Source organism: Scomber japonicus, chromosome 15, assembly GCF_027409825.1.
Source record: "Scomber japonicus isolate fScoJap1 chromosome 15, fScoJap1.pri, whole genome shotgun sequence".
Classification (NCBI taxonomy): domain Eukaryota; kingdom Metazoa; phylum Chordata; class Actinopteri; order Scombriformes; family Scombridae; genus Scomber; species Scomber japonicus.
This window is the reverse complement of record NC_070592.1, coordinates 24,603,895-24,631,316: the sequence shown is the minus strand read 5'-3', so window position 1 is coordinate 24,631,316 and position 27,422 is coordinate 24,603,895. Positions and strand designations below refer to the sequence as shown.

Sequence of the window (27,422 nt, the reverse complement as noted above, 5' to 3'; positions counted from 1 at the left end):
ATAGGAGTTATCCTGTGTAAGCACAGCACTCAACACAATCTGATTTACAAGGGTTTTCATGTAAAAGTAACTTCATAAAACATAGATTTATAGCTGGTGAATACTATAAAACAGCATAGGAATAAAAATATAAAAGAACCTAAAAGCTGTGGTTCGGTTCCATCGGCTACATTGCATGAAGCGGTTCCTGCTTTCATGTTGACCTCTTAAAGAGACTTCTATAAATAGAGGCCCTGCCAAGGCCTAACAGAGCAGTCTAATTTCTGGATTCATCCATCAATCAGCAAGAGTAGGTAGGTTAGTGAGAAGAGGAGTTTATTTTTACCATAATTGTTCTGTTTTACTCCAGTGCTCCACTTAATTGTTGACTGGGACACAGATTTGTGTTGTGACATTGCATGTGCTTTATGATGCACGAAAACGTAATATCTTATTTTATGTTTTGTACTTATGGAGGGAATTGGGGGGGAAATAATTAATAAAGTTGTATGGAAAAAGTCAATCATATCATATTATTGTGTTTTTCTTAAAGTTATAATAAGCAACTAACAATATGAGAATGTTTTCCATGAAATACTGTAGGCACTAACACTATGTAGGCTACTATCTTGATGATATAACATCAGCATTTTGGGAAAAATGTTTTTATGGTAGACTCCAAACCAAAAATCTGTAGATGATTATTTGAGAGGATAAAAGTTGAAACAAATCAACATACCTTTTATTTATTCATTTAAGTAAGGTGTTTGCAACCAATTGAGTGTTTGGAGTAACATGCTCAGTGTAACTGCTGCTGCACATACCGTATATTCACCACTAGATGTCAGTGTTGTGCTTTGATGATCAAAAATGTGCTTCATGAAATCACTGTTACTGAGTGATGAGCTAAACAAAACATGCTAAAATCATAATAAAATACACTTCAGATTTGCTTGCTGTATGATCTTATCTGTATTTTCAAGCAATATTTGCATTTGAAAGAGCTTCTTTAGGCTGATCTGATCTTGAGACGGGTAAGCTTTACCTGAGAATGACTTCCCTGATCAACTTCATTTTGTTTGGATCTTTGCAGTATGTGAACTTGAGCATGTGCGTTTAAGAGTAAAGACATTTTACCTCCAGGATGCATTGACAGTGCAAACACATATCAGAGTGGATTAATCATAAACTATATAAATTAGTATCTAAACAAACATTGTCTCTCAGTTCAGATCCTGTTTCAGAGTGGTGCAAATACTAGTGGATATGTTCTGAAACAATGCCAGCTGGCACGTCAGCTTCTTGTGGTTTTTGGAAACCTCTATCTGTCCAGAACCAAAATAGGTATATCATCTTTACAAGACCTTGAATCATCTTGTTTCCCCCTTAAAATATGGTACAAATTCCTTCAATCAATTTTGGGGATTTTAAAACTTTGATTAAAATGCTCCCTCACCTCACTTTGTATAGGTGCAGTGCTTTTAAAACAAACTTTGAATCACAGGAAATTAAGTAAACATAAGAATGCAAACTCCCAGCAAAAATGAGAGTACTGCAAATATTTAAAGGCAAACTCAACTTTCCAAAGACTCATCTTACATCCAGGAGACTAAAATTGAGGCTTTTAATTCCTATAAATTGAGTTTGCATTTTAACAACAAGCTGGACTAGGCAGACAACATGACAGCCCTGTACAAGAAGGGCTTTAGTTTATTCTACCTACTTAGGAGACTTAGGTGTTTTGGTGTACAGGAACCCTTTCTGAAGTCACTCTATGACCTGCGGGGGACTCCCATGATGCACTGAGCTCCTCTCTCCTCCTCCCTCTCTCTGTCTCTATCCATCCATCTCTATCCATTAACATCCATGTACTATTAATGCATTCAATAACCTAAACTTCTTCCCCGGAGTTGTCTGTGCTTTCTGGTCTCACAGGTAATCTGGGCCTGTAGACGTCCAGATGACAGATTCCAGTCCCGGATGTTCTAGCTTCATTGTTGATTTTTATTGTGCTTCTCTCCTCTATCCTTCCTTTCTCTCCTCTCAACCCCAACCGTTCAAGGCAGATGGCCACCCACCTTGAGTCTGGTTCTGCCTGAGGTTTCTTCCTGTTAAAAGGGAGTTTTTTCTTGCCACTGTTGCTCATGTGGGAATGTTGGGTCTCTTTAAAGTTAAAACCTGAAGAGTTCAGTTTAGAACCTGCTCTATGTGTAAAGTGCCTTGAGATAACTTTGTTGTGATTTGGCGCTATACAAATAAAGATTGATTGATTGATTGATTGACTCAGTAGTGGCACCAGTCATCTTTCCACCAGTCAAACTCATCTTTGCTCCTTTTGCACCTTTTGTGTGAATGAAAACGTACCTTTTGCACCCACAAAAAAACAGCATCCAGTGCCTTGCTTATTGGTCTCTAACAGAGGTTCTGCAAGAGAGATTAAATGAATGCGGCATGTAAAAAAGTGAACTCAAACAAGAGTCGCAACAGTTTTTGTGATCATTTTTTATTTTTACTTATAATATTAATACTTATACATACAAAAAGAGGAGAAAGGATATAAACTCTTGTCCCCTACCCCATACTTAAGTTTAATGCACAAACCGTCCCTGTACCCAACAGTCTCACCATAATTAAGTAAACATTGTCACAGCAAACCAAGAAACAAAACCAGTTTAGGGCTAGAAAAATTATGGGACATGTTCACATTTTTTTAAGTATGTCTTAGGAAAAAAACTCAGATATCCATGTAATTTGGCTTCTGTCCCCCATTACTAACACGTAACACATTAGGAAGGCCAGGTCAAAGTCCACAGCCTGTCAGTACAGTAGTTACCTGCATGTAACTCGAAGTCTATGAGTACAATACAGGACAAAAAATGCCATTCGTAAAATGTCTATTGTAGTTCTTTATTTTTGATGAATAACTTCAAAAAATAAATAAATATGAGCAGTGAGACTTCTTGCAGGCCAAATCTAAAATGTATAGTTTGTGCTACCTTGCCTAGCTGCTGGTTAGCTTTAATTAACATTTTATGTATTCCATTAAACTAATTAAAGCAAACTTTAAATATAAATAGCACATTAAAATATGAATCTACTAACAGCAGCCATAAGCATCTCTTACCATTTTTTTCAAACTATATAGTCAAGTCAAGTTTAGAGTGCAAAATCACACTGGCATATCTCAATACACTTTACAGCAGTAAAACGGGGACAAAAGGAAAGAAAACTACAACAATAAGTTATAAAAATTGAAAGAGGATCTGAAACAGAAAACCATTTGAAAGTAGTGAGTCATGTGACACACATCACATCACTACCCATGATAACAGGAATGCGGATTTTAGTGAGACAGTCTAGCTATTCTACAGCCTACAAAACCCCAAACCAAATGTGTAGGCACAGCCACACTCATACAGACATCTAAAGTTGCAATACATGACATTCAGCCACCAGACATTGCACCAGCGCCAGCATCAGGATCCCAGACCAAAACAGTTTTTTTCATGTAATCAACAAAGGCAGGGAAAAAGAAAAGAAAAGGAAGTTGGGACAATGGAGCCCATGAACAGCATGCCATTAAGACTTACATTTTTATACTGAACCCTCAGAGACAGTTTCTATGTGAATACTGTCAAGACTGACAAGTCGTTAAAAACTCTCCAGCTGGTCTGCACGCGTATCGACTAAAACTAGAAAAAGAGATCATATTATTCCTATTTTAACTTTGGCTTCCTATAAAATCCAGAATACATTTAAAATCCTTCTCCTCACTTTTTAAAGCTCTTAATGGTCAGGCTCCATCATGTCTGAAAGCGCTCATACTGTAGTAACTTATGAACCTACTAGAACACTGCACTCCCAGCATGCAGGCTTACTTGTGGTTCCTAGTATCTCTAATAGTAGAATGGGAGGCAGAGTCTTTAGTTATCAGGCTCCTTTCATGTGGAACCATCTTCCAGATTTGGTAAGAGTAGGCTTAAAACTTTCTTGGGGACTTTCCATTATGCACTGAGCTCCTCATACCCCCCTCCCCCCTTCTCTATTCATCTATATCCATTTACATTCATGTGCTAATAATGCATTCAGTAACTTAAACTTCTTCCCCGCAGTTCTCTGTGCTGTCTCGTCTCACAGGCAACCAGGGGTTGTAGACGTCAGGATGACAGGTTCCTGTCCTGGACCTACTAGCTTCAATGTTGGTTTTCAATGTGCTTCTCTCTCCTCTTTATTTCTCATTCTAATTAGAATATTACAATAGCCTAGTTTCTTGGCGAAACATAAGTATGATTAAAATATCAGCGTCGGCTGTACTAAACAAGGAGTGGATTGATTGGATTAATGTCGAGGTTTTTAACTGCAATTACGTATAATTCAAGAATTGCAATTTGTGAATGATCGCCAGGTCTAATCTCAATTGGAAAATCATCTGCTTAACAGTGAACTTTGTTACTGTTGCTGCAGAAAAAGAGATGCTAAACTTAAGTATTCAGATGCAGTATTTTTAAGGGAGACACAATGAGTTCTTTCAGTTAGATACTAGGTGAGCCAGGAAAGCACAGCTAAGTTGGTTATTGCCATCCGTTATAAAAGTGGATTTTCTGCTCCTTATGTAGTTGTTGAAGGATATCATATTCCTGTCCTCCTGGGTGTGGGCCGGTTTTCAAGTGTTTGTTCACTTTTCCATAGTAGTGGTACCAGTTTCCGTCACTATCCGCTCCAAACCCAAAAACATTTATCTGGAAAAACAGAAACAAGAACTTAAAGCATACAACCATCACTTGTAATTTGAATAAATGTTCCTTACAATTTTCAGTTTTTAGATTTTGTGTTATGGTGATGCACTCTCCAGCATTACTAAATTGTCTCCTGAACATTTGATTGTGATATTGTAATTACCATGTCTAAAGGTAGAGTTTCTGACTCATTCAAATGAAGGCTGGGTGTTAAAAAGGGAAGGCATTGTTCAACGCTGCAACAAGGTCTCACAGAAATACGTGACAGGGGCACGACCTGTTAACACTGAATTCCGTGATGGGGACACGTAATGTGTCAAATTTACGTGTCCCAATCACGGAAACAATACCACAGTAAAGTCAATGGGAATCCTCTTTCGTGGTGGACACACGGATTCCCCGGTTCAACTACGTCACGTAGTGGGCGGGGGATAATATTTCTAATCTATAAATCTTTTATTTTCTAGCGGTTTTTATTTTTTATTTTTATATTTTTTTCAAAGGTATTTCCTTTCATAGTAGGCAAATTATATTAATAACAAGCTATTGAATGAGAAGAAGAGTCACGTATTTCTGTGAGATCAGGCTGGTTCAACCTGGAACCTGGATTGACAGTATGTATGTGGGTTAGGTTAGCCACAGATAGTCATAATAATAGCCAGAATGCTGCTACATGCAGCTAGTTCCTGTGTTTAACATTACTTTCAAAGCCAGACCCATATTACAATAACAATCTGAGCCTGTCAGTGGCAAAATTAAGCACTTTTTTCTGTGGACAAACATTGACATTCACAATGGCTCTAAAATGCTCCAGCTTCAGCACTCCTGCTTAATACTGGACCAATCTAAAATAAAATAATGTCCCCATTAATCACTTAGACACAAAATGATGAGAAAATAGGGTCCAGGTTGAAAAATGCTTAAGTTTCCCTTTAAAACAGCCTGTTTATGTATCCCTGGCAAGTGATCTGTTGATGTCATGTGAACAATGACTATCCTCTCTCAAGAGTATAACTATTGGAAATAAACCTACCTCATCACACATGTGCATGCTGAGAGCCAAAGTCAGAAATCCAGTGGATGGATACCTGCCCTTCTTTTTCAGCCACATTTCATGGACATATTTCATGAAAGCTGGGTTTAGGATCATCACCTGTTATGAATCAGACCTCAGAACCTTAAAACCGACATTTATGAACAATCCTTTCTGCAGTGAATGTGCAATACAATTCAATTTATCACTAGTTGACTTCATCAGACATCTAAGTGTAAGATTCATGCAAGTTGATTTAGAATACTCACCAAATTCTTGTTTGCTATCCTCCTCGCAGCTTTGTTTTCACTGTTGAAGGTGACATTAATTGGCAAATTTAATTAAAAAAAATATTAAAAGTTAGCTTGCAAAACCTCAATAGGTAGTAATCGTGTGAATAATGAGATTGAGCTGCTTTCCCTCATGTCTACCTCACTTCTACCTCACTTCTACACAGCTCAAATGCCTCTCCCAACAGCATAGGCCAAAGGTCTGGGTCTCTTCTGTCTTTACACATAGATTGCCATGTGATCTCTCATCTATTACTGAACTACAGAGAATATCACTCATATGTCTTTGTCAGTAAAAGTCTGTCCATCAACACGTGGTCAGGTATTATATTTGGATGATGATCAGTATTTTTGCTCAGTCAACTGTGAACCCAACAGGTTATCATCATTATCAAAAACACAAATATTCACAGGTGGCAGTTGTGAAACTTGCTTGTGAACTGTCAGTGGTGGGAGTGGTTGGACTGTCTTTGCTAGATGTGTAAAAGAGCAGTTCAGTGTCAACACACATGCCATAATATTATTTCCTTATTATAAGGAAATCATAATTAAATGTATTTTAATGGTCTGTTTACACAAACCCTCCATATCATCTGTCAGGGACAGAAACTCTGACAGCTGAGCTAACATCTGTATGTAATAAAAGTTTAATTGGATAAAAGTTAGTGGAGAAACTATCAGTTACTATATTAAACACCCAAAACAACACGTTTCTAAAGCTTCTTTATCAATGTTCCTTAGTTTTATACAGACAAATATGCAACACAATTGCTTTTCTACTCAACTTGAGTTTTCAATCATATACAAACACAAATATAGATGATTTTTTAATGTAAACAGAGATACAGAGAGGTGCTTTGCATCTACCTTGGGGCGAACTTTTGGAGGAGCCACAGTAAATCCTTTATCTTGAATGGAAACATCACAAGATGAGTGGTGTTGTCCAATAAAGTGGAACTCTCTGGATACATCACACGATGAGTTGTTTTGGTCCCAACATCTTTTTCATAGCCTTTGATAGGGCCACGGTTCATTCTGAATACAGTAATACATGGGGGATATGAATTGAATATCATGTAGTTTAAGGTCAATGATATGGATATCAATGTTATTTTAAAAAATTTTGTGACAGTCCATGGGCGTCTTTGAGGGTGTCAACATCACCGTTCAAAGTAGATGCAACGGTGGCAACAATGGGTTCGCCTTTTTTTTAATTAAGAATGAGCAGATATACCGTGGACTTTCATCTAAGTCTGATGATTTACCTTATTACGATATCATGAAAATCTATCAGGGCTCCATAATGTGATCCCTTCAAATTGCCAGAGTTCCCCACCACAGCACAAGTCCTGCAGCGGTCAGGGCTGGACTCTATCAGAGGTGGAATAGGTGGAAAAATCTCAAACAGGTTTTTCACTGTCTTATTGTAGAACTCGAAGGGGTCTTTATTCGACTGTAGGCGCTGAAACACAAAGAAGAAAAAAAGACAATCTATCAGTATCATAACAAAATCCACATACTAGAGTTGTGGTATTTAGAATTATAATCCCAAAGACTTTCATGAAATCATCCTTTGTTTTTGACCATGTGACCATTTGTAATTGAAACATGGAGATGTAACCAACTCCTCGTCATGTCATGTTGTTGTATGAGGAACTATTCACACCATTCACATCAGATTAGTCAATTTGTGCTTAGAATGATTATGGATTGACTACTTTAAAACAATCTGTATATGGCTGCACTTCAAACTGACTAGTTGCTATACTGTGGTATTTCTGACTGTTCATGGAGTGTTAGAAGCTCCCAGAATTAGTGGGAATTTTAATTTGAAACTATTGTTGCTATCACCACCACTAAGCTTGGGTGTTGGCAAATCAATCAGGACTCAAATCTTAGGGATTATAACTTGAAAGTGAATGCAGTGGCTAAAATCAATTGTCACATATACACTGATAATTTAATGTGTAGGATATTACCTTAATTAATTTTACACTATTATCATTAAATGATTATACTGAAGCAAAAAGAAAAAAGTTCCTGCAGATCGAATTAGTAAGTCTAAAAAATGTTCTCTCTCTGGTCAGGATTTGTCTTTTTGTTTGTTATTGCTCATTTCGGTCAAAAGAGGCTGCAAGAGCAACACTACCCCATGTTCTTTTCCCCTCAGTCTTTTTAATTCCAGTTGAGTTTTAATTTTTCCAAGAACTTTAAACACAAGGTACATATACTGTGTGTTAGCAAGTTATGTAACACTACTTTTATGTCTTAATTTTGGCTAAAAATATCAGAAAAATATGGCCGGCCAACACCACAGCAACCGTCAAGAGGGCACAGCAAAGATTGCACTTCCTGGGAGTACTCAAGAGGTACAACACTGAAAGGAAGCTGCCAGTGGCCTTTTACCAGGCAGCCATAGAGAGCCTGCCAACTTACTGCATGACGGTGTGGTATGCAGGCTGCTGCAGACAAGACAGAGCTCCAGAGAGTGGTGAAGACTGCAGAGAAAATCATAGGCTGCTCACTGCCCTCTCTGGAGGACATTGCCACAGCACACTACCTCAGCAGAGCCACCGACATCATCAAAGACTCCACTTACCCGGGTCACCACCTCTTTGACCTGTTGCCCTCTGGCAGGCGCTACAGTTCCTCCAGATTCAGAGTCAGTTTTTTTTCCCCAAGAAATTTGTACTTTAAATAAGTGTCATCCACTTATACTGCTTCACATCCACACTTTACTTTACTTTACTCTGATGTGCAATATACATTATTTATTCTATGTTGTGTGCTTTATTTGATTTAATATCATATGTTTTATTCAATGTCCTGTGTTTTTATGTTCGCACCACAGAGTAGCATATATATATATATACATATACTGTACATATACATATATACACACATATATATGTATATGGCTGAGACTGAGAATCAAGTTGATAGGAGACAGCAGTGCAGAATTGAACCACACCCCCACGCAGCACAGAATTGGTGAACACAGGGGTATGTGCTCTTTCATATAACCTGACACAGGTTTATGGGGAACTGAGAAGGAGAAGTCTCTGATACGATATGGAGTTGGAACTGCAGGGCTGAGGTGGAAATATCGTGTTCAACGCCCACTGTATGATAATTAAAGAAACAAGAACACAGCAAACTAGCCCATTATGTGAAGTTTCTCCACCTTTCTGAACTGCAGACTTTTGCACCCCATTTTTAAAGGACCGTTATTCATTGTGTTTTATCCTTTTATCATCATTCATCATAATTTTTATCATGCAAACAATCCTCCCTAGCACTGCAATTTCTTTAACAGTGGGGATATTTAAGTGCTGGTATTTTAAAAAATGTCACACTATTGACAATAACAACATAAGCAAAAACTGTGGGGGGAAGTAACTTAGCTGACAACCATTTTCACATGTTCTTACATTCTTTTTTTTATCATTTGCCTCTCAGGCCTTCCATATTATTTAGTTTAAAGATGATTTCACTTCTGCTTTGTCTTCCCATGCACCCAAAAGTTGTTTAATGCTAACAGAGAACACTTAACAGTTGACAATAAACAGGTTCCTCTTTTTTTACTGCAGACCAATATTTTTGTCTGTGTTTTGTACTGTGTTTATAAAAGCTGCCATTTACCTTCCACCAGTTGAAAACATCTTGCGTAGTTCCATATTCTCTTGACAAAAAGGGCTTGGGAGATGCTTTCATTATCTCCCGAAAGTCCGGGTCACCTTCTATTAAACATTTTTCACAGGCACAAAGACTTGAATATATAGATAAAATCCGTGATCCAGATCCATATCCAGATCCAGATCTATAAAACACACCAATGGTGGTGAGACACAGTAGGGTAATGAAAACCATGGTTTTTCTGGAAAGCATCTTGGCAGCGTGACGTTGTTGAATGAAGAATATATCTGTGGATACAATGAGTGATGAAATATACAGGTGAGCTGAGTCATGAATGTGACAAAAATGAGAATATGCCAACAGCAGAACAAATGACTTGTATGATATGTGTCCGTATGATTCAAAACAATGAAATTGTGCCAAGAATACAGAGATATCTTTAACTTATGTGGAGTATATAAAGATGCTTTAAACAAGGTCAAATACTTAGCCAGCATTTCACTCATATAGTATACTGTGTCCACATACATTTAATGATGCATACAAATGAAATAAAATAACTACATATATATTCATGCCATATATTAAAATATGTGGACTCAGTATTTGGCTAAAATATGACCAAATCTGTGGCATCACTGTCTGTCAAGCATATGGTAGGATATGGTGTACAGATATTACACTATCACACTATAGATAATTCAATTGATATGAATAATATACAGAGCATGTCAAACATATGAATTGTTGGTAATGATGTGCACCATGTCTGGGGCAATACTCAGTATTTGTGGTATGGTAAAATACAGTGTCCTGGTACATCATGTGTTTATTTTATAAAGATACCTGAACTAAAATATGACCATGTCTGCTGCATATCAGTAGTATTCCTCAAAAGTGTGAACTGTTGGTAGTGCTGTGCACTGCATGCATGCATTTAATCAGGATTTATCATATGGTAAAATACATGTACCATGTCCAGGTACTTCAATTGTTTAACTCACGATATCCAACTATGAACTCCTGACAAATATGAAAATATCCAAACTCAATATGTGGCCCACAGTAGTGACTAGATTGCTGGATATTGCAAATTTCCCCATTGTGGGACTAATGAAGGAATATCGTATCGGAATATCTTATCATATTTCAACATTTCAAATTCATTCAAACATATTATATGAAATAAATCAATAAATCAATTTGCTTAGAATTAAAAGGGCATATCAATGGGGGTTCATGAAGATTGTGTGTCAACGTATTTATTTCAGCAACTTGGGTGTCATTAATGATGACCAAATAACCTTTACGGTTCACCTGGTCTCTATTGCTTTGTTGTATCGATTTGCCCTATACAACGACAACATGAGGAAAATCAGACCCTGTCTGAGCATGCAGCACAGACTCTGGTAATATCACGCATTGACTACTAAAACTCCTGACTGACAGGCCTTCCTACATGTATATTCAAAGCTCTGCAGAGGATCCAGAACGTGGTGCCGCAGCTAGTCTTCACCCAACCCAAAACAGCACATCACCCGGCTTTTCATACCCCTCCACTGGCTCTCTCTTGATGCTTCCATCAAATTTAAAACTATGACAGTTGCATCATATTAACCAGCAATCACCATCTATTCATGTAACACAGGAATGAAGTCAAATGAACTCTGCAACTTTAATAGAGTGGAATTAAGAGATTGGATGTGTGCCAGTAGATCATGTAGTAGACCAAGAAGTGTGAAGAGTGAAGTTAAATGCTCATTTACAAGACTATGTTTATATTCATGGGCTCTACTGGAGTCTGAAACTGAACCTGGCTGTTTTAGTTCCTGTCTCTTTAAGGCTACTCCCTGATGAGTCCAATTTGTTCTGAACTATTGGAAGACTCCCTACTATGCAAACTTTCACTTGGCACCTGAGGCAACATCAGCAAACAATAGTAATATGATTTAACATGTTTAACATGTTAACATGAAACAAGTCCAAACAAGATCGGATTTATGAGGTTACAAGGCAAACAACACATAGAGCGTCAGCAGCAACTTTATAGCAACAGAGCAATGGGCACACTTGACAAGTGTCAGCACATTGTATAAGTATCAAATGAAGCATTCAGAGCAGTTTGAAGCCTGGGCCTCTGAGTTGCAGGGAGCATTTCTAACCCCAAGTATAGATATTTGACTATGTTTTGCAGTTATATTTAAAATCATAATATATGATATATAAGAGAAAATTAAATTAAAAAATTACAAAAATAATTATATGGCCCCTTGAAGTAGCTATTAGCATTATATTTGAATCTAATCCTACCCCAAGAAGGACCTTTTTTACATTTGCATACAGAAAAAAAAAGACATTAGGAGAGAGGACAGAAGACATCATTTTAAACTATTATTTTACAAAATATGTTTTTAAATTATTGAGATAATGGAGGTTTGCAATTACAGCAATACAACTGGCATAAAGAGAAGCATTTTTCATCAGCAGTGTTGGGTGTAATGGGTTACAATGTAATGTGTTACAGTAATCACATTACATTTATCTGTAATGCAGTAATGTAATACCTTACAGTGTCTACATTCAGTAATCACATTACAGCTACTAAACAAATTATATATAAACAATATATAAATATTCAAAGGTGCGTTGACGCAAGCTTGGGCAACAATTGGCTGACCTCTCATGCTAACACAAAACTAGTAACGAGACACTCACGGACACACAGTGATGCTAAAGCTGAGTGTATGCCGACTCCAACCAAGAAGCCAAAGACTGTTTTGCTTGTTTGTACAGTGGAATCTCTGTGTTTTAGAAACAAACTCAGCATCAGATAGGAAAACTGTGGTGAGCTATCTGGACTGGTGTCATGTCAGGATTACAGGTGTACTGTAATACATTACATTTTGTGAGAGATTGTTTTTGAGATGCAGCCTGATAGATTTCTGTTTCCATCCATTAAAGCCCTCACAGCCCAAGACAGATAACTAAGGTAAGGTAGAGGTTTGTTTTTTTAACCACAATACAGCCCTGCACATTACTTATTTTGCATTTGAAACCTTTATGTGGACAGAATTTTGCATCATCCGGCTCCACTCTGTGAGATCACTAACACAGGATTGCTGTATTGCCAGCTCTGTTTTAGTGGAGAGGGTTTATGTAAATGTTATAAACAGTGCTCATAAAAACAAATGTGTACAGCCAGCAGGTAGAATGATCACCCAACTCTGCTCTACAGAGCTTTATAGTCAGTTGTAGCTCATTGTTTAGTTTTCTGGCTGCAAATTTACCATTTTGGTTGTCTGTTTCTGGCAGCAGTTTTCATGGAAACAGCCCTAAGAATCCATTGTGCACTATACCTGTTTTGCACAAAAAGGCAAAAAAGACATAATTAGCAACTAGCTGGTGAATATAATAGAGCCAAATGATGATGTGTCGGTGTAGTGTTCGCAACCGGTTTCATCGCCCCCAAGTAGCCAAATAAGTTGATGCATTCAGGTTTAAGTTTTATGCCACTTTTATATCATATTGATAGGACTATAATTACAAGCAGTCAAGTGGAGGAAAATATCCATGTATTAGTCTTTGTAAAGATAAACTTTCTCATAAAACAAAACAACCCAAACACATCCTGGTAAACTGAATTTCAGTAGCTGGTAGCAGAAACTTGAACGCTACACTGTAACAACACACATTAATGTTGAATAAATCAAAGTATGTTTTATTATTGATCCAACTGTTTACTATATAACTGGACTTCACATTGTGCTCTTTAAAACTAGTAAGAAACGTATTGAACAGATCCAAGTTTTTTCTTTTTTAGGAAAGCACTAGTTATATGAGATTTATTATCAGACTTCCTCATAATAATAATAAGGGCATAAGTCACTTAAGCAAAATGAATGTAGAATAAAAGTTATTTAAATGTAGTTGTATATAAATTAATATTAATTCAGACAGTATCTTTGAGAAATAAGTATTCATCTTTAGGCTATTAATTTAACACCTCTCCCACAGGATTCATCCAATCAAACTGCAACAATTGAAAATAAATGGTGAAAAAACAAAGTAGTACTAGTTGGGTATAACAGAGGTACTTTTCTCTCTGTAAGTGATTTATCAAGTAATCGTATCACTAGTTTTTCAATTTATAATACATTTCTGTATTCCTTAAATCATTTGTCATGAAAAACAGAGCAGGTGGACACAAATGCAAGCAGGGCTGCAGAAAAAGCTGACAAAACTACACAAGAAATCCAAGAAGGACTGAAAATACTAACAAGAACTAATAAGGGAATGGGGAAGAGGTGACAAGACACAAGTGTAGGCTGGGAATGATTAGCTGGAAGGAAACAAGAGATAGGGCAAGGCTGACAAGACTGATACATGACAGGTGTGAAGGCTGGAGGAAAACACTAAGGGCAAAGAGCTAATGAACCTGATGCAGGGGAAGTGTGCATGAGGAACACACAGAGCAAACCAAATGACTAAAAGGATCATGCAAGTGCAAGTGCACCACAAGGACAACAAAACAGTCCACAAACATGAGTCCATGACAGAAATAGTGTTATACAAGTGAAGCACTGCTCTTATGGGGCAGTGTGGCTAACTTAGCTAGGCTTAGCTCCACTTGAATTTCCATTTGTTTCCTGCTTCACAGATTTCTGCGCAGCTAACCTTATTAGGCCATTGCTTTGACTTCCATTTATTGGTTAAGGTTAGGGTTAGCTCGCTCACTCGCTCGCTTAATTTATTGGTTAAGGTTACGTAGGGTTAGCCCGCTCACTTGCTCAGAAATGGGGTTTTGCCTCATTGGGACCAGGCTTTGGTCCTCATAACTACTGGTCCCAACAAAGTTGGTGTCTGTGGGACTTCTGTGTTACTTGATATATTACCTCAGTAAACAGTAATGAGTTTATGGTGTCCATAAAGTCTGTGGGTGACATCACAGTACGTCCATTACTCTTAGACAGTTGTGTATACACCTTTGCCCCCGGAACAGCGCTAGGCTTTGAATTAAGTTTGACATACTGGCCAAACAGGACTGCACTTCTGGTGCCTATAAACTGCTTAAAGTCAGTGACTCCCAGTTGCATCCTTGTATAGCGATACCCCCTAATCCATTTATACATGGAAAGCATGTACACTTTAGGTTACATTAGGTTCTGCCATCCTTTTTTTATGCTAGGCATGCATTCTAACTTTCCCTTTTTCTGCAATAGATGAAGCCAAACAAGTCCTTGCCAAATAAGTTCACACAATGCTGATTAAGGCTATTACTGCTGGGTAAATGTCAATTTTGCAGTACACTGTCTGTATACTACGCTATCACACCAGTAGTAATGCGTTTGACATATTTAGTGTCCTGTTCCACCAACAGCACGTACAAATCATGAAGATCTGTCTTGGGTATATAGTATCTAAGTTGTCTATTGTCTTAAAAGAGAGCAAATTAACTATAGAAGTACATGTCTTTGCCACATGTTGCATGAACCTTGCTGTTTTATCTAAACTTGGTGTCCTAAATTAACTGAATTGTAATGTAATATGTATAGTGCACTTCCACCACAGCTCAAAGGGGAAATACTGTCCGAGGAAACACAAAGAAGGAATTTAATGCTAAAAAGATTGTAAATGTGGCAGATGTGTACTTGATATGACTAACTCAGACTGCTGAAGCCTAATATAAGCTTAAATGGATGTGTGGACACACTGTGGAATTGTTAACCTATAGCCTTTAAAAGGCCAGTGGGATACAGTAGTGATGTTGCAGATTCTAACCAACTGAATACACCTAGCCTCATGCTCCCCTTTCAAGCACATAGCTTTTCAAGAAGAGGGCGAAGGTGGAGGAAAAGCTTCTCAGATGTGATGACTTGGACTAACTGAAGGGAGCGGGTGCCATTCTCATGAGTGATGATACTGACAAAGACAAAACTTTGTACACATTTTCTTTACCATAATGGCAGGCACAATGGCTGATGAGGATTCTAATGTGCTGCCAGAAGGTGCTGGATGAGAAAAAGAGGAAAGGACCGGATCTCCACTACACTCATCACCGTATTACATCAGGACCATACTCTAAAAGGTAAAGGTCAAGTTCTCTCATGGATACCACACACTTTCCTGATATAAGCAAACATATAACCTATGAGGTAAGACATTTTGGTAGTATCATGTAATATACTGACACCAGAAAATAAATGGCAAAGATCAGTGGCGATATATAGTGTGTTAAAAGCACTGTATAAATAAAATGTGTCATGTAGCTAGTGTCTTCTGTCAAAAATATAGTTTAAGGTGCATCGTTCTCACATAACACTGACAGTACATTCCAAGCATATCCTCGTCATAGTGTTACCCAGACAACAACATATAGATTTTAACTGTGCAAGTTGTTTAACAGGACTGACTAACTTTTGCAGCAGAACGTTTAACCTTTTAAAACACTACAATGCTCCACTGTCCCTTAAACACTCAAGTGTGTTAAGATGTGTCTTTTATTTAACTCTTACCTGTCGGGATGTTACGTGGATAAACAGGCTGCAGATGTCATTTAATAGGCTAAAAAAAGATAAAAAGAGTGCTGTGGTAACCTGTGCAATGTCAACATACATACTAACTGATGAGCAGCTGACTTTCTGCCATAAAGGGAGGGTTAAGGGTTTGACAGTGTGATATGAGAAGACTGGATCTTCCCAGTAAGGAATTATATATCTTAATTTTACATGAGAAATGTTTGACCCTGGTAGAAAGCTTATCAAATAAATAAAGTAATAAAGAATGGCCAAGTCTCAACAAATGCTTTCACTTGGGGCACATTAACAAACCATTGCCAACCTCTTAATGATTTTTTTTTTTTTTTACATGATACTCCCAAACAATAACAATCAAAAATACTAAAGGTGAAGTATGCAGAATAGAAACAATACTAGTGTATAAATATAAATAAATACAGAATCAAATTATCAGGAATTATATTGCTAATAAAAAACACACATAAGTAAATTGCACAAATCCTATATTAAATACCAATTTACCTTGGTGGTGTGAAAACTGGTTTTATATTATTAATGATTTCACACACAACCCAGCAAAAAAAAACTGTCTGTGAAACTATACATTTACAGTATGGATTGTGGTTTATTTGGTAGTTTGACTGTTTTTACTTTTTGCATCATTAGGCTACCATACATTCAGGTGCTATAGATTCCCAGCTTCAGTGGAGAGACCTGAGCTCAACCTAATTTTGTCCACAGCCATAAGTCGGATACCACTCGCATAAAAACGCTTTCCTGTTTTAATGAAGTTTGGTATTTGTGAATTGCATTTCACAGCAGAAATGTGACACGTGTATGTAGTATTACGCCTGCACCTGACCACAAGGGGTCAGTAGTGCTTGGTCATCAGCGATAAGGAGAAACTGTGTGTGTGTGTGTGTAACCTGCTAGAACGGCAACTAACTTGGCAGTGAATGAGACGAAACCTGGTGATTCACTTTGGAAGGAACTATCTTACGTGATATTCATCAGTCACAACGGAAAAAATATCTTAACTCATATTCTAATAATGTTAAAGTGGTTCCAATCCGGAGATAAAACACGCTTCAGGTCTGACATATTACAATGCTGTGATCAGAGAGTAGGATTTGGATTGAATCATATCTGAGCCATAGGTTGAAATATTTAGAGGAAAACCATCTCTGGATTCTGTTGTATTGTGTCCTTTTGAATGATTTGTTCAAAAACCGTATGGTGGATATGATATGTCTTTCTTACTGCTTTCTGTTCTGTGTAATTTACCCTCCCATTATCTTATATTATCATTATCTTATCTCGGTAAAGCGTCCTGTGTGCCCGTTAAAAGCACTGTATTAAATAAAACATGATTACAACTTTAAATTATTGTTTTGAACATTGTTTTTGTCATGTAGTGTCTTCTGTCAAAAAAGTACAGTTTAAGTTGCATCGTTGGCACATGATACTGACAGTACATGACCAGCATATCCTCGTCAGTGTTATGCCAGACAACAACATATCTGATTTCAACCGTTTTAAGTTGTTTAACAGGACCGACTAACGTTTTAAAACACTACAATGCCCCGCTGTCACTTACACTTAAACCATCGGTTCAAGTGTGTTAAGATGTATATTTTATTTTTCTCTTACCTGTCGAGAGGTTACGTGGATAAACAGGCTGGTGATGTCATTTAATTGGCGAAAAAAAGAAAAAGAATGAAAAGAGCGCCTTGGTAAGCTGTGCAATGTGAGCACGCATACTAACTGATGAATAACTGGTTCTCGATCTGTCGTGAAGGGAGGGTTAAAGGTTTGACAGTAAGCATGACATGAGAACACTAGATCTTCCTAGTGAGGAGTAAAATGTCTTAATTTTGCATGAGGAAATGTTTGAACTTGGTCGAAAGCGTATTAAATAAATAAATAAATAAAATTACAATGAAATGTGTATTTATTTTCCATTTAAATACATTCACTAATTTTTTTTCTTTCTAGCTCTGTATAATATTTTGTGGACATTGTTTGATTTTGTGATTTGTAGTTCAAATGAAATAAAATATGAGAACAAAAAACAAGGGAGGGACGCTAAAGTGATGTTATTATTTTGAATTTAGTAACATTTTCTAAAGACCCTGAAAATTTGTGATTCATGCATGTGTACGAGCACGCGCAGGGAAGCCTTAGGGTCTCATCTTACTTGTGTCTTTGTTAGTTTCCCCCGGCGCAGTTGTCATTTTCTTGCCCTGCGCCCACGTTGTCTAAAATGCAAATGCATTTGCAGCCGTCTGTGCGCCTATGGGCGTGTTGGACTCAAAATGAGGTGTGCTCAGGCGCATTGGTGACACGTTGCTATTGTAAAGCAGAGGAAAGCGATTGCCCTACTGACAAAAAAACAAACAAACACGTCTGACGTCAATGGCTCATAATTCACTGTTATTTTAAGGGAACATTATCAAGATCTTTATAGGGCGGTGCACAATGCGCGTACACACACAGGGACAGCCAGCACTACACAAACATACAAATAAATTAAAATAAAAGTAGCCTATTACATCAACATTTAAATCACATTAGTCATAATGTGATTTAATTAATTGTAGAAATGACAGAATACATGAGAATGAGCCTTCCACTACTGTGTATGTTTATTTGAGGGGGGGTCAGCACCTTGGAGAGTACCGCTGCGAACAGTCCTAACAACTGTATGAGGTTAACATAATTAAAACAGTTTTTGAACAATATTTAACACATATTCTTGAGATGACATTGATCAGGACAATTAAAACCCTGCTGAGTTTACCTCTTACTCCATGACTGAACTAAACGATTTTAAGGAGAAACAAAGTTGTAATTAAAAGATAAATAAACGAAAATAAAGCACCACGATGTCTGTGTGGTGTGCAGATGTTTGGAGGGTGACTTGACGGGAGGAGACGTGAAAATATGCAGCACAGAGTGAGGGAGTTTTTGGTGTTTCTCAGAACCACGTCTGCTTCTGGAGGAAAGACGCTCCGCCTCTACTTAGTGATTTTATCAACCAGAACAGCATCTGAACATCTGTGATTAAAACATCTGTACTGATCTGTTGATGGATGTGGGTGATTCTGTGTCTGTATCCACAGCTGTTTATACCGTCGTACAGTATAAACAACTGATGTGAACTGAAACATGCGATGCTGCACAGAGCACAGTGCCATTACGCACAGCCGTTCACTGTTTATTAAATCAGCTGATGACACCAATTGCTACAGTATTACCACACACACCTTTACAGACTGGTTGGCTATAACTCAATATTTTTACTTTTTATGAATTAAATGTCGGGTTAGCAGCTCCTCAGCAAACTTTCTTTTTCTTTTTACTTACTTTTTCTTTTCTTTGCAAAAGTAAATGCGTCGTTATAATAGCAATCAGCCAAAGTGACAGCGATCCTGCCTTTTTCTTTTTAGGTTTTGTTGGCATAGACGCCTTTATCTAGCAGTACACCAACAGGAAGCATGGGAGAGAGAGAGAGAAGGGTGTAACGTGCAGCAAAGGACCTCCGATCGGGATTCGAACCAGTGTCGGCTGCGTATATGACAGTGCTCTAGCCACTCGACCACCTGCGCCCCCCTACCATACTGGCTTTTAAAGGGAATGGGAGATGACACTCTGATTGGTTTACCGTGTGTTACGCCCAAAACACGCCTATGATTAATGAGGAGACTAAATGTTAAATGACACCTGAAAAGCTTAAAATGCAGAGTAATCACAGGCCAATTGTCCTTTAAAGTTGTGTGATTACTCTACATTTTAAGCTTTTCACGTGTCATTTAACGCATTTAGTCCCCATAAATTTACATTGCAACCTACTGGGTTGCAATGTAAATTATATGAGACTGTTGAGTCTGCAAAATCCAAAAATGGCTGACATCCATTTAATTCTCAGTGGAAAATGCAACATTTTAAAGATAGTTTCAGCATTAAAATGCCTTCAGATGACATTTCTAGCGAGTTTCATGTATATAGTCCTAGTTAATTACTTAGTGAATGTATATGATGTTTAGTTTGTTCGTTTTTAGGGAGATTTTTTCAGATCTCACAGGTTGCTATGATGGTGCTATGCTATAGACGCAAACAAGGCGCATGGCAGTTTGTTAAATAGTGACCAAATTTTATCTGCACATGCACACGACTTTGTTGCGTGCTTGGCAACACTGCTTCAGGAGCTCCAAGGAGCTGAAGTACAGGTCCTGGAGCCTCAGACTGCTTCAAACGACTGGGAAACAAAAAATGTGATGGCAGCAGAAAGGTGGATAGAGGCACGACCTCAGCTCCTCCTAAATGCCCTGGCATAAGAGACTATTCTAAATGTTCATTGTGACAGATACCATGTTAAAAAGGCAGTGGTGGAATGCAAGGAGTGTTTGCCTTCCTCTTTTCTCTGTAAGCACTGTGACTGTGGAATCCTGTGTAACCACAGGTCAATGATCTCTGGTTTTCTATGTTTACACCCTGCAGCAGTGGTGCAGGTAAAGGACAGAGATTACTGCCACGACTCTCAAAGTAAATACTGTGTGTGTGTGTGTGTGGGGGGGGGGGGTGTTTATTTTATTATTTTTTTCAGATGTAGCCGTAGCTGTAGCCTCTATCACCTTGCTTCTATCTTTTGTTTTTCTGCTGTCAGCAAAGGTCATACAATATAATAACAAGTAATACGTGTCCTGTATTTGTTTGATTGCAGGCACGATTGGCATGTGATGGCTATGAAAAGGCTTGAGGAAGAGGAGGTGATTGTCCTAAAAAAAAATGAGGCAACATTGGAAGTCTTCACAGGCAAAGAGAGCTAACTTTTTCAGAATGCCATTCACAAGGTAGGAACAGTATATGTTGCTTTACCTCCCAACCAGCATGTCCATGTGGGCCCCATAAGGGTTTCATTTGGGATGCAATATGGGTCCCATGTGTGTTTGTCTGCAGTTTCCATGGTGACCCCACCTGTGTTTGCCCATATAGGTTCTGTCTGGGTTTCAAGTGGGTCCCAACTGGGAAAATTACACATCTGGGGCCTTTGTTTCTGAAACAATATGGGGCCCATACAATGTACCCTGTTTATGCTCATGCCCGCTTAACCCACTTTCATCCCTTATGGGGCTCATACAGTCAGCCCACGTGGGCTTCACATGTGGGGCCCATGTTACCGAAATCATGTGGGACCTGCAAAATTTGCCCAGTTCAAGCCCAGGTCTACTCAGTACCCAGATAGCCCACGTTTAACCCGTATATGGCCCACATGGACATGTTATAGGCTGGGTTATAGCTTCATTTTTGAAGTATTTTTGTCCTATTATAATAAAACTTTATTATAAACTTTATAAACAAGCAAAAATATTACCAATATTTTAAAATTGATCAGGGATAAGGACTGGTGTAAGACTGGTGTTGATATGTTCTTTTACGTTGAAATAGGTATTTTAAATCCTAATTATGCACAAAGCTTCTAAGTTTGAATGTGTTCTGGAAATTATGAAAAAAATACTTTCTGTATCTGCTTTGTCATGAATGTTTAAATTGTCATGTGAAAAGTAAGTATGATTGGGATATAAGATCCCTGACTAACCGGTTCTGCTATGTTGTGTCTATCCCAAAGGCCGTGGCTCCACTTTGAAATGTGAGAGAGAGATCCAACAACTAACTTTCCTCCATATTTAATCTGATTGTAAATTTGGATTGTGTTTTCTGTTGACTAAAGTAGGGGCCATAGGACACTACACATCAACATCAAGAATCAGTCCTGTCAAGACCACACCTGCTGCAACCTCACTGGCTGTCTTCCTCCAATGACAACTGACTGCTGAGTAATAATGATAATAATTAACTTTATTTATATAGCACATTATTTAACAATGTTACAGAAGTACTACTAGATAGATAGATAGATAGATAGATAGATAGATAGATAGATAGATAGATAGATAGATAGAATGAATTGTCAGACCAACAGAACGTGACGCAACTGCCAACTCCACCTGGACTGCTATTCCTGATAAGCTGCAAAGCTGTTACATTCTCTAAAGCTAGACTGTGTGTGATGAACGCATTAATTAGAACAAAATCTTAAATCTGGGCGTGTCTGGAGATCTATATGGCTGTTCCCTGTGTATAAATGCACACAGTGTTTCTGTGCTATCTTTCACATGATAAGTGCAGGAGCTCCACGTGGCTTCATGAAACTCTGCACTTTGTGATATCTTTCACAAAGATAAGTGCAGACAACTGTGGACATGGATTCAGCAGCCTGCATATTCTCCACCAGATAAACGTGTTCTGTAAAACACATGGGAAGAAAAAGGTGACCCAATTACAAAACAGGCTCTACAGGGTGAAAAGAAAAGAGAATGAGACAATTTGACAACATTAAAAGCTAGTTTCAGGTTTCAGGACTCTGACACAGATTTTGATTGCTGTAATCAATCCTCCTGTCCATACTAACCATTTGATGATTACCATTACAGTGTAAGTGAGAAAAAGGTGTGTCATTGTTCATTTGGGGCACCAGAACGTTGTTTTAGGACAGACTTGAAAAATAGCGAACCTGCTAGTGTTTAAGAGATGTTATGATTTGTCAACGCCATGGCGATATATATCCCTGTTTTTCTGGTTTTTATTCCTTGTCCTGTTTCCCTTGCCCCTCCCAGTATCTGTCTCTGTGTGTCTGTGTTGTACAGTAGGTGTGGCGCCTCCCTCATTCTCTCCTGACGACTACTCATTCTACGCAGCTGCTCCCTGCTGCACACCTGATCCCCCATCCAGTAATCAACTCTGCAGTATAAAACACTGGTCCTTCTTGCCAGTCCTTGCCAGATCATTGAATCAGTCCTTGTGGTACGTTTGAGCCTTCATGCCACCTTGTATTGTGTATTCAAGTTTATATTTGTGTTATGTTTCAGGAAATCTGATGGAGTATTCTACCCCCCCTGCCTGTTACCCTTTCAACCACACTCACTGCCAGCCATCAACTCTCTTCCCTCAGTCTTTTCATTGTTTTGCAGTAAAACCACTTTTTACTACTGCTCCAACTCTGAGTCTCAGTCTGTTTCCTTCATTTGGCTTTGCCTGTTGATTGTGACATGGTTCTCATTTTCGCCCTCTTAGTTATAGCTATAGGTCCATGGTAACATTTGCTAATGAGCACTAAACACAAATACACACCAGGGAATAAAATGCAGTTGCACTAAATTGTACTATCAAGAATGGAATAATAAAACTGCAACATATCAAGCATTCATTGAAGATGATCAATAAAAGGATGTTAGAATGTGGTCACATTTGGTCACTAGATTAGACTTTCAACATGTTCTAATCTCTGGTTGTCAAATACTGGCGTTTTGTCAAGAACTCTTGGCAATTTGGCAGTTTCCTTCTTAGGAAGGGGGTTGGGTGGATGGCTAGAACACAAAGGGGAAAAAAGAAGCCTTAGCTGCAGGAGGCCATTGCTTCCAATTGCGAGTGTCACATTACATGTTTATTGTTGCTGACACAACATTTCAAGTGATCATTTTAACCCCAACTACAATCTTTCCCTAAACCTAACCAAACGTTTTTGGTACCTAAACCTAACCAGACAACATCAGCTCTTAATATTGCTGCGGATGGGTTTACATTGGATTCAGTTCAAAACCCAGATGAAAGCCAATGTGTGACTTGTGCGTCAGAGTCAGATGCAGAAGGGCATGACAAAGCGTAATTGACACCATGGGAATTAGAATGGGCTCAAGCAAACAACCACTAAGGGAAGCTATGAGGGAACGCTCAGGCATATAGGGAGTCAGTAAGTCCTCAATGTAATTTGGAACAAGGTCATCTAATGCTTTAAAAGTACACTTTTAAAATCAATACTACACAGAAGTATGTGATTTGAGATGCAGCAACAATACCACACTTTACTCTAACGAGAAACCAAAATAGGAGATCCTCATACACTATTAGACACCATTTATGCAAGATTGTAGTCAGTGTTGGGGAGTTACTAGTTACATGTAATGGCATTATGTAATTTAATTACTTCCAATAATGTTGATGATTAAAAAGGAGGTTACATCTGAAGTCAGACCTTTAAGATTTTACTCAGGAGGTTTTTTTGTCATTTTTTAATATTTAACAATGTTACTGAATACATACAGTATATTGCTGTTTTCAGTTTTTTGAAATCAATATTTTTTATTTCCTAAATAAATCATGACATGGACTTATTCAGAGCACACATGGGCTTAAATGGTGTCACAGTATCAATGAAGCCCATGCCAGAATTTTGCATTTTTTCATCAAATGTCTTTATTTGATATTCCAGAATCAACATGAACTAATGAATACATTTGCAAATGAGAGATAAATCTTGCTTTATAAGAAATGATCTCTCTTATAAATCATTAATTACATTCTAAATAGGCTAATCTGTAGCCTATTACATTTCCAAAGTAACCTTCCCAACCCTGATCATGGTCTAATTAGAAATGTAATAAAATGCCAAAATGTGGTGCAGTTGGACAATATTTGATCATTATCACCAAACAATGCTGTAATTAGGCAACACATTTATGGGCCTATGGAAGCTTAATCAACCATATTCTTTTTTTTTTTTTTTGTAATTTGATACAAAGTAGGGATGGGCATGATTAATCGATGATCGATAATTGATTGTTAAAAATGTTGTCGATCACATGAAATTTTTATTGATCAAGCGCTGGTTTCAAAGAGAAGTTGTGTGAGTCTTGAAGCAATGCAATGAATTTCACTGTGGGCAGCAATGAGACATCTTACCAACGGGGGGCGATATTTGACAGAGAAAACGGCTCAGCTACCTACCAGCTGCCGTAGATATCAAACGTAAACATGAAGAGGTCAAGGCTAAGTTTGGCGTGGGACCTTTTCAAACTAAAAATGACGGAGTCCATTGTAAACCTGAACCTTGACCAGGCTACCCAGGATCATAGCCCAAGATCATAGCCCAGGATAGCACCACAATGCCTCTGCATCCCAGCTACTTCAGTCCCGTCAGAGTGTTTCCGCTGCTCGACTGACTGTTACCAGGCTGAGCTCACTGATCCCTGAGCATGCTAACATGCTAACATGCTAATCAACAAGAATCAGTAGGCTGGAGTTACTTTACTTTGTTAGCAGTGGACAGTCACCACTGTAGCCTTTAGGTGAGTCACTCTGGTTGTTTTATGAGGCTCTAGTTAAATAAGCATAATTGTGAAGTAACACTATCTCTGTCACTCACTCTGCCTCTTTCTCTCTCGGCTCAGCTGGGTGCATTTTAGAGTCCTTTAACGTTATATTTTGGCGAAAACTGACAGTCCGGAGTAATCTGATTTTTGATTAAGTCATTATTAGATTTGATTGTTTTTTTGCAAGTGTTTGGCTCGCAGCTTCAGGCTCAGCTGTTTTTACAAGTGTCCCGTATCACGGCATTTTTAAGATAAAAGATAATGATTAATCGATAATTGTTAATTTTCCAGATGATCGATCAAGAAAATGTATTCAAATGCCCATACGTAATACAAAGTACAACTTATTACATGTAATGAGTGTACTGTAAAGTAAAGTGTGATTATATGTTCTTACCTCTTAGTGCCATGGATCTGGACCTGGACCACTGCATTCTGCACATTCTTATTCTACACATTCTTATTCTACACATTTTATATTTATAAAAAGAGTCAGATAGTCCCTGCTCTTAAAGATTTAAGAGACTGTCCTTAGACTTAAAGAAACTTAGACTAAGCTCATGGCGGTGTAATGTAGGGTGGGTCCAACTAATCAATTCATCAAATGATTGTTGCAGCTCTGCGTTCAAGACACCTCCACCATAAAAAGGGGCTGATCTCTGTTTCACTCACAAACACGACAGTCACTGCACACTTGAATCTTGAATCTTAGCCGTTTCTACCTGTCAGCACAGCCGTCGGGTTCTGACAATGTGGCAGGTGCACCAGAGGATTTAATAGTGATGAAAAGATCTCTCACACACTATCTTACTTATCACATTATTCATCTGACCTTCATTAGATTCAGTGTGGGAGTCCTAATCCACTGTTTTCACTCACAACCTAATTAACTCTCACACAAAAGCTCATCAAACTGTCTCCACATGGCATCTGTGAATGCTAAAACATGCTGAGTATTTGTAGAGGACAAATTGATCTCATGATAAAATGATTTGAAATGAATTTATTGGATTGTACATTGTTTCTCACTCAGGTAGATTCAACAACTGTGTTATACTATAATCAACTGTTTTCTGTTTTTTTTTTTTGTTTTGTTTTTTTTAAATCTGGTGACTATAACAGCATGTTTTTTTTTTTATTACAGGCAATCATGGCAGCTGAAACGCTGTATCCATCGTAACAGTATAATAAAAACATAATAGTCTACATATTTTATCTCTTATAGTATGCTCCTAGTTAAAGCGACACACCCCACCCCAAAAGATTTCAACACACCTGAGGGTCAATAAAAAAGGTACCAACTACAGCACACAGAAGGCAGTCAGTCAATTTGGCTGGTTAAACTTGTTTCTTGACTTGTTGGTCCTTTTTTAAAACTTCAAAGTGTCAAAATGAATCTGAGAGAACATGTGAGTGACAGTGTTCACACCTACTGGCGCCATAGTTTGTGTTTGTCCACTGAATGTTGCAGATAAGTGGTGGTACTCATAAAACACTTCAGCCTGTAATAAAATAATAATACAGTGTCAACTTTGGGAGTTTAATCTTAGCGAATTTCAATTTTTCCAAATATTTTGACTTTAGAGAGGCGGGCTTAATCAGTACGTTGCTTTAGAAAGTGAATCATAAATCAATAAGGATATGCATATTACAAGTGACTGCCTTTACATCTCCTCTTATGTGACACATTGATAAGTTAATATTAAACAGCCGGTCTGTATAATCTAAGACAAACTAGATAATGGAGACTTCTTCAAAAGAAAAAGAACAAAGGTATTTTGTCCATTACCCTCAGACATGAAGATTTGTTTCCTCATGACCTTTATCTCTTGACTTTAACCGTCATTTCATTGGAAGTCTTTAAAAGTGCAAGGTCCACATGCTCTGATATAACTTATCTGAATAGCTGCTGTAAGCATCCATTAGTTGATGGACACACTTCTTGGTCGACTCTACTTGCCATAGTGACATTGTCTATAAACACACCCTCATCATTTACCTTACCTTACCAGGCATACCTTAAG

General features: G+C 38.0%; 1 protein-coding gene across 1 annotated transcript; it reads right to left on the bottom strand.

The window, feature by feature from the left end:
* Positions 1-2,504: 2,504 nt before the first annotated feature.
* On the bottom strand, positions 2,505-17,876 carry LOC128373755 (CMP-N-acetylneuraminate-beta-galactosamide-alpha-2,3-sialyltransferase 1-like). Its single transcript, XM_053333935.1, has 7 exons — positions 17,840-17,876; positions 9,681-9,961; positions 7,304-7,500; positions 6,906-7,073; positions 6,018-6,057; positions 5,749-5,868; positions 2,505-4,718 (listed from the first exon to the last, which is right to left on the bottom strand). Exons 2-7 carry the CDS (start codon positions 9,924-9,926, stop codon positions 4,551-4,553), a joined length of 939 nt encoding a protein of 312 aa, XP_053189910.1. The 5' UTR covers positions 9,927-9,961; positions 17,840-17,876; the 3' UTR covers positions 2,505-4,550.
* Between the last annotated feature and the right edge of the window lie 9,546 nt (positions 17,877-27,422).